Below are 15,614 nucleotides of genomic sequence, written 5' to 3' on the forward strand. Positions count from 1 at the left end.
AGGAAGATACTGGGACGAATTTCCTACGTTGGCGACGCCGAATGGTGACGTTGGTCTGAGACCCAAAATCGAGCTCCGACAGAAAAACCGCAACATGAGGAATGGAGTTTGCCCTGGTCTCTGCAATTTATGCAATGCGGCTCCGCCGGAGATGGACATCGTGATGGACAATTTGTTTTGAGGAAAAAACAATGGCTCATAGGACCGGAAGAGAATGGAGGAAATATGATTTTGGTATGGAGAGGTGCCAAGAGGAAGAGGATTTCGAGAAGTATAAGAAAGGTAATAAGCTCTTTGGTTTTCAGAGCTTTTTTTTTTGTAAATGTTAATTTGTGTTTTGTTGTTTTAGAAATAAGGATTGATTTGGAAAAAATTAAGTTGTTGATTTTTATTGTGTTTTTTAGTTGTTTTTTGTGTTTTTTTATTTGAAAATAAAAGTTGATTTGGCAAGATTTGAATGGTGGATTCTAAAATTTTGCCAAGTAAGCGATGGTGCTGACATTGCCTTAGTAGAAAAAAAAATAACTTAGAAGTAATGTGGGTAAACTTATGTACCTACTTTTATATATTAAGAATAGATACATGTTGTTAAAATTAAAATTATATTTTTTTTATATTTTAGTAATACTTTTTAAAATATCATAGTCACTATAATTACGGTAAGATCATGATATTAGAATATAAAGATAAATACTAAATTAGTATCTAAAAAATTTTTGTACTAACAAAATAATACCTGACTTTTATTATTGACAAAATAATTTTTAAAATATTTTAAAATTTGACAAACATATCTCGAACTCGCGACCCCCTCTCCCTCCCTCCCCATCGATCTTATTTATAAAAAAACTGTACTTGCACCACTTCGGATATATAGAGTACTGTTTTTATTTTGCAAGCGTGGAATTAAATGACTAATTGAGTATAAAGCTTTAACTTTATTGTCGGGTTATGTTACTAACCTTTAAGCACTCTTCAGACTCTTTAATTAATTAGCAGGGATCAGATGTTATTGATAGATCCCATAATATAATAATGTAATATTATTAGGACTCTATGTTATCAAAGAATTGATTAATTTAACTTAGTATCAACCTGTTAACATATCTGTAAATGTTATGATACTTTGGTGTTTATTTATTAAATTTTTTTTTAAATAAATAATTTTTTAAAATTAAAATTTATTACAAAAATAAATTTGACAAAATTTAGGCAACAACCGGCAACTGATCAATGATCATATGTAACGCTGTACTATATATGCCAATGAGTAATAATTTAAATGACATAGTCTTCTCATACTCAATTAAAAAATTGCGGATTCGACTCTCATATCTTTGGTAAAAAAAAAAAATTCGATTCATGAATTATGGTTATACCGTTAACCCCTAAAATTGCAAACAATTATCATCACTTATTCGGAAAAACAAAAAAACAAGGAATAATCTATTAAAAAAAAAAAGGAATAAGCAATTTTGATTGGTTTCGGACCCTCGGAAGGGGAATAAAACAATTTAACCATTTGATTAAGATGGATTTAAGCACTTCTTGTTAAGTGTTAAGCATTGAATTGTTGATTCCCACGACTTATTGAATAATAATGTAAGAAAACTGAAATCGTAGCTTCTAATAGCCTTTGGCGAAACCATAGGGATTTTGTGTGAGCGCGGCGCCATGCATCTTCTAAAGTTTTGAGAAGAAAAGTATAAACATATAATTTTTATTTATTAAATATAAATAAAATGCTTGTATTTTTAAAAAATACAGAAACATATAAATTTGATCAAATTGAGCATTAGATATGCATGTAAAGCTTTATCTACTGGTGTAGGTAGGTTCATAAAAATTAGCTGACATCAAAATCTAATATATGGTTATTATTGAATCCATCGTCCAAGCGAGTGAAGATTTCCGGAAACTTCCTGAAGGATTTATAGAAGATAAGATATAATATAATAACATGAAGATATATATAAATCAACGTGGTCAAATCTTATTAATTAGTTATCATCGGTAACATTTGGAAACTCATCCACCGCCACTTAACCATACTATATATCCCTTCGGTTTTTCTGATGCTACACCAAGGCGCCATGAAACAACATGCCAATATGTCTCATATAATTTTCTAATCATATAAAAGTGCAAAATTAAAAAATATCGAAAATGTTTGGTTATCAAAAAAAAATTAGTCAAAAATAATTATAATTTGTCTTATTTAGTATTTATTGATTACTACGACAATTAATGAATGCTAAATAAGATAAATTTTAGCTGTATTTTTTGTTTCCCTAGATTACTCATTAAGTATAGTCTAATATTTGTATACAAACAACCTTAATAGCTAAAAAGTATTAGATTTGATTTTCCACTACAACCATTTTGAAATTATTCTTGAAGATTTATACGGACGACATGGTTTTTTTTTAATGAGAAATAGGCCAGCTTGAGAATCTTTTGAAGTTGTAATTTTTTTAGAGAAAAGGATAAATATGTTTTTAATCTTTTAACTCATAATAAATTTTTAGTTATTTAAAAATATATTTAAATTTTTTATTTTTTTAAAATTTAGATATATCAATCTCTCTATTTACTTGAATCTGACAGATTCAACGAAAAAATTAAACATAACTTCCGTTGTACTGGTCTGGCCGATATATAAATACACACGTTGAAAATTTTTTAAAATAGAACAAATTAGACCCAAAAATTAATATGTCCAAATTTTAAAAAATTAAAAATTTAAATATATTTTTAAATTTGTAAAAATATAAATATCTGTAAACCAAAAAATCAAAACTTATTTGTCCTTTTTTTAAATTTTTTATTTTGTGAAGATAGAAGCTCCCCGAGCATAAATAATATGTAGTAGATGTGTGCAGCCGTTGAAATAAAAGATACGGATAGAGACGGCAATTTAAATAAAATTTAATTATTTTATTAGTATTTATAATTTTATTAAATTTTTAATTAAATTTTTATATATTTTTTAATTAAATTTTTATATTTATAATAAAAATATCAAAATTAATAAAATATTTAATTAAATATTTTATTTAATTTAATTGAATATTTTATTAATTTTAATAAAAATTTAATTATAAAATTTAATATAATATAAAAATTTAATTAAAATATATATAAATTTAATTAAAAATTTAATAAAATTATAGAATCAAACAAATTAAGGAGTACTTTAATTAATTTTGAATTTTTTATGCTTGGTTTCAATCTATTCCCACATCTTTGAATGATCCGTCCATCTTAAGAAACAAGAATAGATGAATAATGAAAGACAAACCAAATGCTACATATTCTCCGTCCTCCTCACAGATATATATAACCCCTTCCCTTACACCCTTTCTTCCCTTCCCTTTGCTCCATTTTCTTTTCTCGAGAAAAAGAAAAAAAAAAACATGCAAAGGAAGAAACAGAAGGAGGGAGTGGTAGAAGAAGTTGGTGATCAAGATTACCTTACTGCCCTTCCCGCTCCCATTTTGTGCAACATTCTATCCTTTCTTAGCACTAGAGAAGCCGTTAAGACCAGTGTCTTGTCTTCCACGTGGAGAAATGTCTGGAAAACCCCAAACAATCTCGTTCTAGATGCCCATAACTTTCTAAACCCACAACAAGATGCAGTCACAAACATTTCTCATCACTCAAGTGCAACATCAAGTTTCAAACTCAAGTGCGACAGGACTTGGGCCTTTTTGAACAGGGTTAACCTTTACCTGTTACGCTTGAGTCAATTTGACCCTAATTTCCGTTCCAAAATTGAAAATTTGAGCATTTGCTTCACTTTCCGCCGAGGTGGACACGGTTGCTACGATCTCGCTCAATGGATTGGATTTGCCTTGGATAGAAAGGTTGATAAGATTGACCTCTGTTTCTCCGAAAGCCATGAGCTAAGCGCTCCATCTCATGGAGCGCTTTTGCTCTTTCCTTGCGAGGTTCTTCTCAACAAAGAATTTGCTTTTGTAAACTCGTGTTTAAAGCATGTGCGCCTAGCGCATTGCGCGCTGGCGCCTCACCCGGCCTTTAACCCGGGGTTCGCCACCATCACTACTCTCGACCTCCACAAGGTCGATTTGGTGGGTGGCGAACAGGTGCAGGTTTTGCTGGCCAGCTGTCACAGCCTTGAATGGTTAAGGCTCTCTAAATGTCACAACATGGGGTACTTGAAAATAGAGTACCCTTCATGCCAAAAATTGAGGCACCTGAGTGTGAATCGTTGTCACAAGCTAAAGGCACTTGTGCTTAGAAGCTCCAGTTTGGAGAGCATGGAGTATACCGGAACCTGGTATATGATTGAGACCATGTTTGATACTCCAAACCTTAAATCTTACTCGTGTCGTATGGTTTTGGGTAGTGATCAAGGCGGAGAGATGTCTCAATATTCCAGGCTTGCCATTGAGCTTCCTCAGCTTCAAACTTTGTTCCTCGAGTGTAAATGCATGGTATGTCATTTTCAATGTCCATTTAATTTGTTCCTACACAATAAGTTTCAAATTACTTTTACCGTTTAAATCTATTTTTCATATTTTAATTTTGCCATCATCATCTTCCTCTTCTTTATCCTCTTTCTTTTAATTCCTTCCTCATCATCACCTATACCAATAAAACCAAATCACACCTACCTACTTTCTTCCATTACGTGCATACCAGCACCGCATTAACATTTTGGATAATTTTTAAATAAAATCAACGAAAAAAATGAAGATTTAGATATTTTTACTCAACGAAACTCTTTCATAAATACAACAGTAGTTTTATTTTTTTAGGTAACTTTATCACGATAAAAATGATATTTTATTTTTTATTAGTGAGAAAATAGACAAAATTTATTTCAAAATAATATTTGTTATTGTTTCTACAGATAGATTTGATTTTAAAGATAAAAACCATGAAAATACGTTTATAATGAAAGATAAGCATAGAATAGAATATCATATAAGATAATATCCAATTTGTCCTTTAATTTAGTCGCAAACCTTAATTTAGTTTTTAAAGTTTTAATGGTCTTTATTTAGCTCCAAATATTATGAACATAACTCATGTTGGAACAATTTTGACGCACAGATATAACGAAATGTTAACATGAATGAGTTTATCCAAACTTTTTTTCACAAAACAAGTGATATGAGTCACTTTTGTGTTATTTGAGCACCAAATCCAGTTCTAGTTCTAGCGTAGTTTGTGATCGTCTATATCAGTGCTCTATTAATGTTTGTATGCAAAAAATTTGACTAATGGGAATCAAGTTTGTAAAATTTGATTAATGTGAATTAAGTTTGTAAAATTTGGACACTAAATAGAGACAATTCAAATTTTAGGACTAAATTAAGATTGGAGTGCAAATTAAAAGATAAAATTGAGGATTAACTCCTATTATATCTTTATAATAAAAGTTTTGTATATATATTCCGTCTGTTCTTTCTTGAATAAATACAAAATGAATATAACAAAAATAAAAAAAAAAATTGTTTCGTTTTGTCTTTTGTCCATACCATCAAATAATATTTAAATGTTAGTGTGAAATGATATATGTTGATGAAAATTTTGATGCAGCTTTATGTGCCAGTTAATACAATGGCAAACAGCATTGTTGCCACATTTCCAAATCTTAGACACTTGATAATCACAAAAGAAGCCGTACATCAACAGAATTTTTGCTGGATAGAGATTGTGCTCAAAGGTTGCCCAATCCTCACAAGATTAGACCTCAATGTACGCTATAATCCTATATAAAACAAAAAATAAATAACGATCATCTATGAAATTTGCTATTTCTCACTTAATTACAAGTGTATTGATGCAGATATGGACACATATGAAATTTGATGTGGAGTTCATGGCAACAAGTTGGCTGCAAGCTTGTCCACACAGTAATCTGAAGGAGGTTACAATAACAGGAATTCGAGGTCACGAAAGTGAGATTGAGATTGCGGTTTATCTGCTTCAAAATGCAAGAGAGCTCCAGAAGATGATAATAGACCCACGTAGAAGAGTTTACTTGGGAAACGGTAAATGGAGTAGTTCACAAGTTTGTCAAACTTGGAACAATGGTGGCAGACAGAGGCTTCATCATCTTCTATACCAACAAGCCCAACATCTTTCATCGCCTGTCAAATTTTTCTTCTGCTGTCAGCCATAGTCCTTATTATCTCAAAACATATACCAAACAGAACCAAGGTGATTAATGCAAGGATTGATGCTCAGCACGCTGCAAAATCAGGAAAATAATGGAGCCTATGAGGTAGAATAATGTGTAGAAAAAATAAGTAATATAGATAACATTATTTCTTCTATACCCAGATTAGGAAAATAAGAAACATGAAACTACTAGTGTGTGGATCACTAGTATTGTGCAATGATCAATTGCATGCACAGATCTCTCTAGAGGGAGTTTCCCCAAACACTTCAGTGAAATGAACATGGTTCAATTTCTTCAACTTGGTTTTCAATGATGTCTAAAACTATTGTACCGTGTTAGTTGAATCCTGAAGTTCCCCCAAACACTTCACTGATGGAAAGGACTCATTATTGGCATTAATTAAGCCTCATGTGTGAAGTGTTCAGAGGAACTCCAAGAAACAGCCAACATTCAAATACTAAGACAAGCTTGTTGCTTGAGTAGTAGTAATCTAGGATTAGCATGGTTTGGAACAATGCACTGAAACTGTTGTATTTATAGTGGTGAAAAATATGCATATGCTCACAAACTAAAGTCTGTTTGTGTGGAGAAGAAGAAGTCCAAGTAGATCAAGATTTTGTGTAGCATTGAACCTGGTCATGATGTATGCAAAGGAGAAGGGTTGTGGGTTCAGAATTGGTGAAGCTAAGTGATGTTAAGAATCAGATCAAGAAAAGCTAAGAGAGAAGATCAGTTCTGAATCTCTTTAAGTCATTGTCATAGTCATGTGTACTTAATAATACTCTCTGCTTTCTTTAGAATGTTTCCAGTTTATACTTTTTCTCCTTTTGTGAGAATATATGTTAATGAAGCAAGTACTACTCATTTCAGTGGATGAACTCAAACCATTACAGATTATTGTGATTATCTATCTGGTCTAAAAGATAAAACAAATTTGTTTATTGTTTATTAATTAGTGATATGCAGACAAAAGAATCATGTTAACTCGACTACTGTACATATAAAGATCCTGTTCTTCTCGGTAGAAGAGACATTTATATGACATCAAAGTTGAGCTCACAATCTTTGATTCCCTCCAACACTTGTCTGAAAAGGTTACACCTCATACAACAACTTTACATAGAGAGAGTACATGGTTTCAGAATAGCATGTGGCCACTCGACTCGATCTCAATAAATATTATTCTGATTCTTATTTATATATATGCTCCAAATCCCTATATGGACCAATGTTGCGTCCAGGTTCACTCACTCTTCGTTCCCAATGAACAATAGCAATATTTGCAGCTCAATGCAAAGGAAGAGCATTATAAATGGAGCACCATGCAAGGACATGCATTATGTTATGGATCATCGGGTGGTACCTAGTGTTCCCTCGAACACTTCAACGACCAGAACTTTCAGCTACAACATTCTCTGTGTTCTATGAAGTGTTTGGGGGAACCCTTGGTATCATTTGATAAAAACTACTTCATTTCTTTGTCACATTACAAATCCTGGGATGATTTCTAGCTTCTAGATCTTCTCTTGAACTTTTCATACTGTGTCAAGTGATTCAAGGTACCACATATTGCAGCAATTGACGTCATTGGGTAAGTTTCTTTTTATATATGGAAAATCCAAAATAAATCTGATATATTTTATTCTGTTTAGTCTTAACTTCTGTATTTAGAATACTCTAACTAAATATCCTTCTTATAACAAAAAGGTAAGTTCAAGAAACTTGACTCAATTTTACTATGAGTGCTGAGGAGTCTCTTAATAAAATTTCTTTCCATTTGCAGTACTTAAATTATAAATCTTTAATTAAAAGATTAATTACTGACTATCATATCCGATCTTAGTAGATTTTTTTTTCCATGTGAACAATAATTAACTTTCAACCCACTTGTTAGTAAGCTGCATCACACTCAATTGAAATGGGAACTAAAGAGTTAATACTTAATAAAACTGTTCTGTTTCACACGGTCACACCTGACCTGAGCTGTTACAAAATTGAAAATTTAAACCAACGCTAAAATAGAAAATCTTAATCTTTTCGTTGTTCTAGAAACACCTAATAAGAATATCACTTGAGGTGCTCAATGATGCTATACCACTCAATGTGTGCCATATTCAAATGGTAATAGCCCACATTGCTTGTTCAAACTTCAGTTGTGTGGCATCAAACTCATTTTAACTTTGACAATAAAAAACAAAGTGTTGGGCACAAGCTCATTTCCATGGAAGACTTAAGAATAAAACCACACGAAATAGTTCAAATGGAGCCTTCAAGAATCATCGACCACCTGAGAGAATTGATTCAACAACTGAAGTCTGGAGCAACAGCCTATCCGGGGAAGCCGGATTCGGCAAGTCTTGAGTATGGTGTCTGAATGTGGAAGGTAAGCTAAGCAAAGATAAATGTGGCAAAGGAACTTCCCTTTCTAAGTAATGCATAACTTGGTGCATGCTCGGCCTAGCCGTAGGCTCTGACTGGGAGCAAAACAAACCAAGTTTCAGCACCAATTCCACCTCCTCTGTCTCTGAATCTGTGCTCAAATTTTGATCCTTTGCCTCAAGAATCCCACCTTTCTTCCAGCAATCATACACCCAATCAGCAAGATTTGCATTGTCAAGCCATTCCTCTGTTTTCTCCGTGGGCCTTCTTCCGCAAGCAACCTCAAGTAGAAATGCACCAAAACCGAATACATCAGATATTGTAGTGGCCTTACCTGTTCTGATATGCTCAGGGGCCATATACCCGAAAGTTCCGGCAACATGAGTAGTTTGAGGATTGCTTCCATGGTCATGCAACCTTGCAAGACCAAAGTCCCCTAATCTACCATTCATTTCTGCATCCAGTAGCACATTGCTGGCCTTTATGTCTCTATGGACCACAACTTGCTCCCATCCTTCATGCAAATAGAGCAAAGCCGAAGCAACTCCTTTGATGATTCTAAATCTCTGGCTCCAATTAAGGGTCAGTTTTGGTTTGTTAAAGAGATACTTGTCTAAACTCCCATTTGGCATGTAGTCATAGACCAAAAGCAACTCTCCTTTGCGCCTGCAATATCCTCGAAGGGGAACCAGATTCCTATGGCGAAGACGGCCAATGCTCACAACTTCTGCCACAAATTCCCTTACACCTTGTTTGGACTCATGGGATACCCTCTTTACTGCAATCTCAGCTTTGGAAGCTGCTATCACTATCACACCTTTGTAGACCTTACCAAATCCGCCCCTTCCTAATAGCTCCTTCTCCCTGAACCCCTTTGTAGCCAAGTAGAGATCTTTATACCTGAATCTACTAGGACCACATTCTTGCTCCCAGTCTTCAAGTTGCTCAGAAAACTTCTTCCTTTTGATGACATGATTAACTGTTAAAGTCACCAAGAGAACCAACATGAGTGATATCATAGGCAATGCAACTGCCAAGACCACCTTCTTATACCCTTTATGTTTATTATCACCTTTCCTAGGCAACTTTGGGAGTTGAGATAGTTCAAGTGGCTGAGACTGGCCATTGATCTCAAAACTCCAACCCAGAATGTATTGCGAAGCAGTACCCATACCCGTGGAGGAAGAGAAGCCAACATACATATTCTCTTCAAGAATTGGAGAAAGGTCTTTGGTCAACGATAGCAAAGCTTGTTTTGGTTTATCAATGTTGATTGGTGCCAAAGTAACATTAATGTGTTTATTCATCCCATCATATTCCACCCATACCTGCATAGGGTTGCCACTAGCAAGTCTCAAAGCATTGAAAATACCATCATCGTTATGATATCCTGCAACTGCCGATGCTGCTGACTTCAAGTCATTGATATCAATCCCAACATGGTTGTCGTTGATATCCTCAAACTCCGCGCTCATAGAAGTATCAAGCTCCACGCCGAAAACATGGTTGCTGCTGTTACCCACGCTATTCTTATCGAAGACACCAAAGTACTGGGCTGGAAGACCAGTTAGACTTTTTGTTGCTGGATAAACCACAAACATAATACCTTGACCACTGAGTTCAGCAGCCTGAGGTCTTATGGCAAATACAAAAGAGGTGGAGAAAGAAAAGGCGCTACCGTTGTTGGAGCTGTTCTTGAAAACCACAGGGGATGAATACACAGCATGTCCTTCTTGCAGGGACTCACCATTGGTGAGTTTGAGTAGGCCATTGGAAGTGAGCTCAGCTAAAATAGTAAGATTATACTGTGATGATTGGAATCCATTAAAGATGAAACTGGTATCTCCACCGGCTGCCACTTCCACCAGCAAAAGTGTCACTGCAGCAAGCTTCAGAGACATGGCTACAGTATGCAATCTATCTGCTTCTTTTGGTTTTGGTCAAAACTCCACAATTCACAAATTTCTTTTCAAACCTTCATCTCGGGTCCACACGGAAACAATAGGCATATAGCCCGGCATGTTTGACCCTTTGCGTAGCTCACATTTACCTACATCACCGTTAGCCGTCACCAGATATGAAAAGTGAGTACAAAAATAGAAACACACAATATTTATCCAAGTAATTTCTATCTTAGTGTTTATTGTCTCTGCATATTTAGAGAGCAAAAAATATACATTTTTTTCTCGAGAAAGAAAAGTTTAACCGTATGCTTATCTCACTTACCAAACAAGTTTACATACTAGAATTTAATGTTACCTTCAGTTTAACATCCAGGTCTTATTTTCGACCTTTATAATCTAAGTCTTATTTGTTAATACTCAGCTGCCTATTTATTCTAGTCCCTAGCAGCAACCAGCAGTGTCTGAGGTTGGGGTTGATTTAGGGAAACTGCATAATCAGAAATCGTTTGGAAGAACCCCAGCTACTGATTGAACTAAAAGGATGCAGCTCGTTCGTAATAGCTCATGGATCGGGTGATCTGTTCTCAAGTTGATCCAATTGTATTTAAAGCTGGGCTTGTGGTAAGTAAAACAAAGAATAAAAACAAAAGAAAAATGCAGTCATTTTTAATGTGTCTTGGAAACGGACATTTTTGTGTCTTGGAAAGCAATGTGGCCATGCTAGTCGAATCTCATTACTATAATAGTTAACCAACGTTGAAACTGAAACATGCATTGGAAACACCCCTGTGCAGACTTCCATAGCTAATGGAAATATGGTGTTCATATTCCTTTCTATATTATTCTTTGGTACAAAAGTTTTATGTTGGAGAAATGAATACCTCATTATATTCCTGTCAAAAACGCAATCTCATAAATAAAGGAATTTATATACAGATGATCATAAGGTTTAGTGTACATGAGGGGATTCTCGGCAAGGCGGCAATGGGTATGAAGTTCGAGTAACATTCATGGGGGACAGATTCTGTCCAGGAGACTTCCTTGGGCTTGGAGGAACATGTACTCTGTTCTGCCCTGATTGAGAGTTTCGCGCTGCAGTTTTGGGGACTTCTATCTGCTCGAGGGTTTCTAAAACCTCTGTCATTGGCGGCCTTAACTTGGCTTCACGATCAAGGCATTTTAAAGCAAGAGTAGCAGCCATGTAGGCTCCTTTCTGTGGGTATTGACCCTCAAGCTTGGTGTCCATAATCCTAAATAGTCTTCTTTTGTCACCTAGATACGGTTTTGCCCAGTCTACAAGGTCCTGCTCGACACCGGCTTTTGTTCTATCAACAGCACGTCTTCCAGACAAAAGCTCAAGCAATACAACCCCAAAGCTATATACATCACTTTTGGCTGTCAACCGCCCTGTCAAATTTGAGAGCTTTTTAATTTGTAATTCGGGATAAAATAAGACGTTAAATAAGTTGGCTTCTGATATACACAATGAAGCAGTACAACAAAACAATCTGAACCTGAGGCACAGATTTTCCTGTTTTCAGAAGCATAAGGATTAGAACTCTAAAGAAAAATATTAACCCCACCAAACCTAAGAGGCCAGAGTGACAAGCAATGCCAGACATTTGCAGTTTGAAAAAATAATTGGGAATCCTAACTCATTCGTTCAATTATCTTCCTAGTTTCTAAATAAGGAAGTATTGAATTCTTTTCTTTTTTATCTTTCAAAAAATCACATGTATTTAAATTTTTACTCATTTAAGAATTAGAAGTATAATTAGGAGAATGAATTAGAACACTCAATCATCAGTCTTATATTAAAGAGAAGATACCAAATAATTGATCAGATTAATTACTAGACCCTCAAAAAAGGGCATTCGATGATTTAAGACCACTAACCATGAAAAGTAGAAGCAATATAAAATACCAATAACAATTTATGAAAAGTTGAATCAGACCTGTTGCTACATATTCAGGTGCTGCATATCCACGAGTACCCATAACTTCAGTAGAGACATGAGTTCTATCTCCAGTAGGACCAGCCTTGGCTAAGCCAAAATCAGAGAGTTTTGCATTGAACTCCTGTAACGCAATGCATCATGATAAATTATTTTGCATAATAAAATAATGATGAAGAAATTATGACTTGAAGTCTATTCTAATTTGTCTTACAGCATCTAGTAGGATATTCGAAGCTTTAAAATCGCGGTATATGACTTGTGATTTGGCATTGTGAAGAAAAGTTAGACCTCTGGCAGCACCAATGGCCACTTTCATCCTAAGTGACCAAGAAAGTGGCTGTGGTCCTCCTGTCAAATATAACAAAACCATGAAACTACCATCCTAAGTTCAGATAGTGATCGGAATAAAAAATAAAAATAAAACTAAAAACTAAAAAATGTGGCAACCACTGACACGGAACTGAATAAGAATTTTGACATAACATAGTTGACTACAAAGGACATAATTTTTAAGGAGGGAGCAGTAGGTGTTTATTTCTTTCCACTTCTCTGAGTTGTTTTTTCCCCCTTTTGTTAATGACTGTTTGAATAAAGAAATAGCCGAATAAATTGAAATTATTAGGGGAAAGTGTAATGGCTATGGTAACATACTTCTAAACAGATGATTCTCTAAGCTCCCTTTGGGCATGAACTCATACACCAACAGCCGATCTTCCCCCTCCACGCAGTAGCCAATTAGCTTAACCAGGTTATGATGGTGAAGTTGTCCCAGGTAATTAACTTCAGTCTACAAATTAATTAAAGGTTTCACTAATTAGACCAAGTGCATAATTGAAATAAATAAAAGCATGTATAATTGTATATACTATTCTATTTTGAAAGCAAGAACCTACCAACCACTCCTTATGACCTTGAAAACCTTCAGGCTTAAGTTTCTTGACAGCAACAACCATTCCTGATCCTGGTTTAGAAGCTGTAAAAGTGTGTTCATCAAGCCACCCCTTATAAACATAGCCAAATCCTCCCTCACCAAGGAGACTATCCGGACGAAAGTTCCTTGTGGCGCTCTTCAGTTCGTTGAATGCGAAGGACTTGAGATTCGGAGAAGACAAGATTTCGCCCTCCGAGCGCGGCGTGGGAAGAGCAGATGCAGATGAAGATGAAGAATCACTGGTTCCATTGTGTGACAAGATGGATAAGCTTGAAGCTGCAGAGGAGCGACTCGCTTTCGAAATCCCTGGCGTTGTTGAAATTAGTCCTTCAATGAGGCAATTTCACAAACAGATAGCAGGCACTATTATCATAGAGAGAAATTGATGAGATTGGGACAAGGGTGGTTACCAGAAGTGGAAGTCCTTGAACTGTGAGCAGCATCCACTTTTGCTGAGGAATCTAGGCAGTTACCCATTACTGTGCTATTAGCCGCCAATTGTTTAACTTCACAGACTCTGCAAAGCTTGAAGAAAGAGGGAAATGATGAGTTGCTTTGAGGTAACAAGAAACAAATAATCAAGCTGAACAACAAGAAGAGAGACCCTCAAAAACAGGGAACATGTAACGAAAGTTCCTTCTGAGACACACAAAAAGGTGGACCCTCTTTTGTTGAAAACAAAATAACATTGTGTGTGTTCACACTTGTCATTAATTTGCTTGGAAAAGGATGTGAGAAAATAAGGGGGCAACATTACATTCAATATTAAATTTATGGTTTTTATCATATTGTTTTCATTTAAAAATAACTGAATTCTTGTTTTTATTTTAGTAATCGTTTTATTTTAAAACATTTTGATCCAATTTGTTTTGATTGTATAAAGAGAAATAAAAAAATTAAGTGAATAGTAGTTAACTCATGTGTCAATAAATAAGCACTACCATCGCTCATGTTGATCTCAATAAAATCTGGGTACATAAGTTAAGAAATATATCATTTCATTTTAAATTTGGTTAACATAAACTCTAAATATATAAATTAATTTATTAAATTAAAAAAATTTTAAAAATATAAAATTTAATTTCAATAGATTTATTAAAATTAATTTTTTTATTAATAAAAATCTTAATATGTATTTTATAACATTTATTTTAAATAGTATTTACTCATTTTGGTCTCCAAAGAATTTTGAATCAGACATTTTAGTCTCCAACTAAAATTAATTATTTCATTGATTTCTAACAATTAACTCCGTCAGTTACTTAGGTCGTTTATTCCGTCAACTCTAACGGAAGACAAAATGGTCTCTAGCAACTCTAACAGGGGAACAAAATGGTCTCTAATCTCCTCTGTTCGGAAATGACACCGTTCTCCTCCAATTTTCATCATATCTTGCATAACCCTAACATTTATACTCTCTTTCTTCACCTTCACAGTCTTCTTCTCCATCTTTTCTTTCCTCTTCTTCAATTCCAATATCAAGTCATAATGTAACTGTCACGCATGTCACACCTACCTCAACATGTCATGAATCACACACTTCTCAAATCTCTGTGATTGGTACACCTACCTCTTCCCGTCTTCCGCACTTCACCCACTAGAAGCATCTACCTCCACGTTCTTGATAACAGCATCACCTCTAATCCCGACAATGTCCACCACATCCCTAAGACCAAGTCCACAACTACTCCAAGGGCACGCCTTTCTCTACTCTTTGATAAGAAATATAAATTGTTGGATATTAGGACATCATGAGAATATTCTCCTTCGACATCATATGCAAATTCTCATTTGACTCAAGTGCTTCATTTCTTCTCTCCCGGAGTTCAAGCTGGCAGGCAGTTTCGACCTCGCATCCAAGCTATCAATAAAGCGAGCAATGTTGTCGTCGTCGCTCATATAAAAAATGAAGGATTACTGAATATTGGTTCGGAGAAGAAGTTGAAGGAAACGATCAGAGTGGTGGACAATGTGACCACAGAGATGATAAGACAGAGGAGGAGGGAGATGCTGACGACGATGGATCTTAACAAATCGAACTTGCTGTCTAGATTCATGGGATCCATCAAAGATGACAAATACTTGAAAGACATAGTTATTAGTTTGTTGAGTATGAATTGGTTGAGAACAAGTTAGAAATTTTTCTTCGTGTGAACATTGAAATTACAGAGTGTGTATTGTGTAGTTTAAAGTTGCAGTGTTAGAATATTAGGATTATACGAAATATGATAGAAATCAGGGAAGAATAGTGTCGTTTCCAAATAGAAGGGGTTAGAGACTATTTTGTC

At 34.8% G+C, this 15,614-nt stretch overlaps 3 protein-coding genes across 5 annotated transcripts; 1 reads left to right on the forward strand and 2 right to left on the reverse strand.

Moving 5' to 3' along the window:
• Nucleotides 1–3,326: 3,326 nt before the first annotated feature.
• Nucleotides 3,327–7,060, forward strand: LOC107633967 (F-box/LRR-repeat protein At4g14103-like). Its single transcript, XM_016337554.3, has 3 exons — nucleotides 3,327–4,457; nucleotides 5,569–5,727; nucleotides 5,819–7,060. The coding sequence occupies exons 1-3, from the start codon at nucleotides 3,417–3,419 to the stop codon at nucleotides 6,152–6,154; spliced, it is 1,536 nt and encodes a 511-aa protein (XP_016193040.3). The 5' UTR covers nucleotides 3,327–3,416; the 3' UTR covers nucleotides 6,155–7,060.
• Nucleotides 7,061–8,067: 1,007 nt separating this feature from the next.
• Nucleotides 8,068–11,094, reverse strand: LOC107631894 (L-type lectin-domain containing receptor kinase IV.1). The gene has a single exon (XM_016335475.3). It carries the CDS (start codon nucleotides 10,432–10,434, stop codon nucleotides 8,431–8,433), a length of 2,004 nt encoding a protein of 667 aa, XP_016190961.1. The 5' UTR covers nucleotides 10,435–11,094; the 3' UTR covers nucleotides 8,068–8,430.
• A 148-nt stretch (nucleotides 11,095–11,242) lies between these two features.
• Nucleotides 11,243–14,042, reverse strand: LOC107631895 (putative serine/threonine-protein kinase PBL3). Of its 3 annotated transcripts, none has more exons than XM_016335478.3 (6): nucleotides 13,737–14,042; nucleotides 13,289–13,632; nucleotides 13,047–13,182; nucleotides 12,607–12,743; nucleotides 12,393–12,516; nucleotides 11,243–11,844 (listed from the first exon to the last, which is right to left on the reverse strand). In XM_016335478.3, the coding sequence occupies exons 1-6, from the start codon at nucleotides 13,801–13,803 to the stop codon at nucleotides 11,387–11,389; spliced, it is 1,266 nt and encodes a 421-aa protein (XP_016190964.1). In that variant the 5' UTR covers nucleotides 13,804–14,042; the 3' UTR covers nucleotides 11,243–11,386. The 3 variants fall into 3 exon arrangements, with proteins under 3 accessions (XP_016190964.1, XP_016190963.1, XP_020975367.1); XM_016335477.3 differs by having other exon boundaries at nucleotides 13,289–13,653; nucleotides 13,737–13,982; XM_021119708.2 differs by having other exon boundaries at nucleotides 13,289–13,620; nucleotides 13,737–13,981.
• Nucleotides 14,043–15,614: the final 1,572 nt, after the last annotated feature.

This window comes from Arachis ipaensis, chromosome B3, assembly GCF_059453495.1.
Source record: "Arachis ipaensis isolate K30076 ecotype BB chromosome B3, ASM5945349v1, whole genome shotgun sequence".
Taxonomy (NCBI): domain Eukaryota; kingdom Viridiplantae; phylum Streptophyta; class Magnoliopsida; order Fabales; family Fabaceae; genus Arachis; species Arachis ipaensis.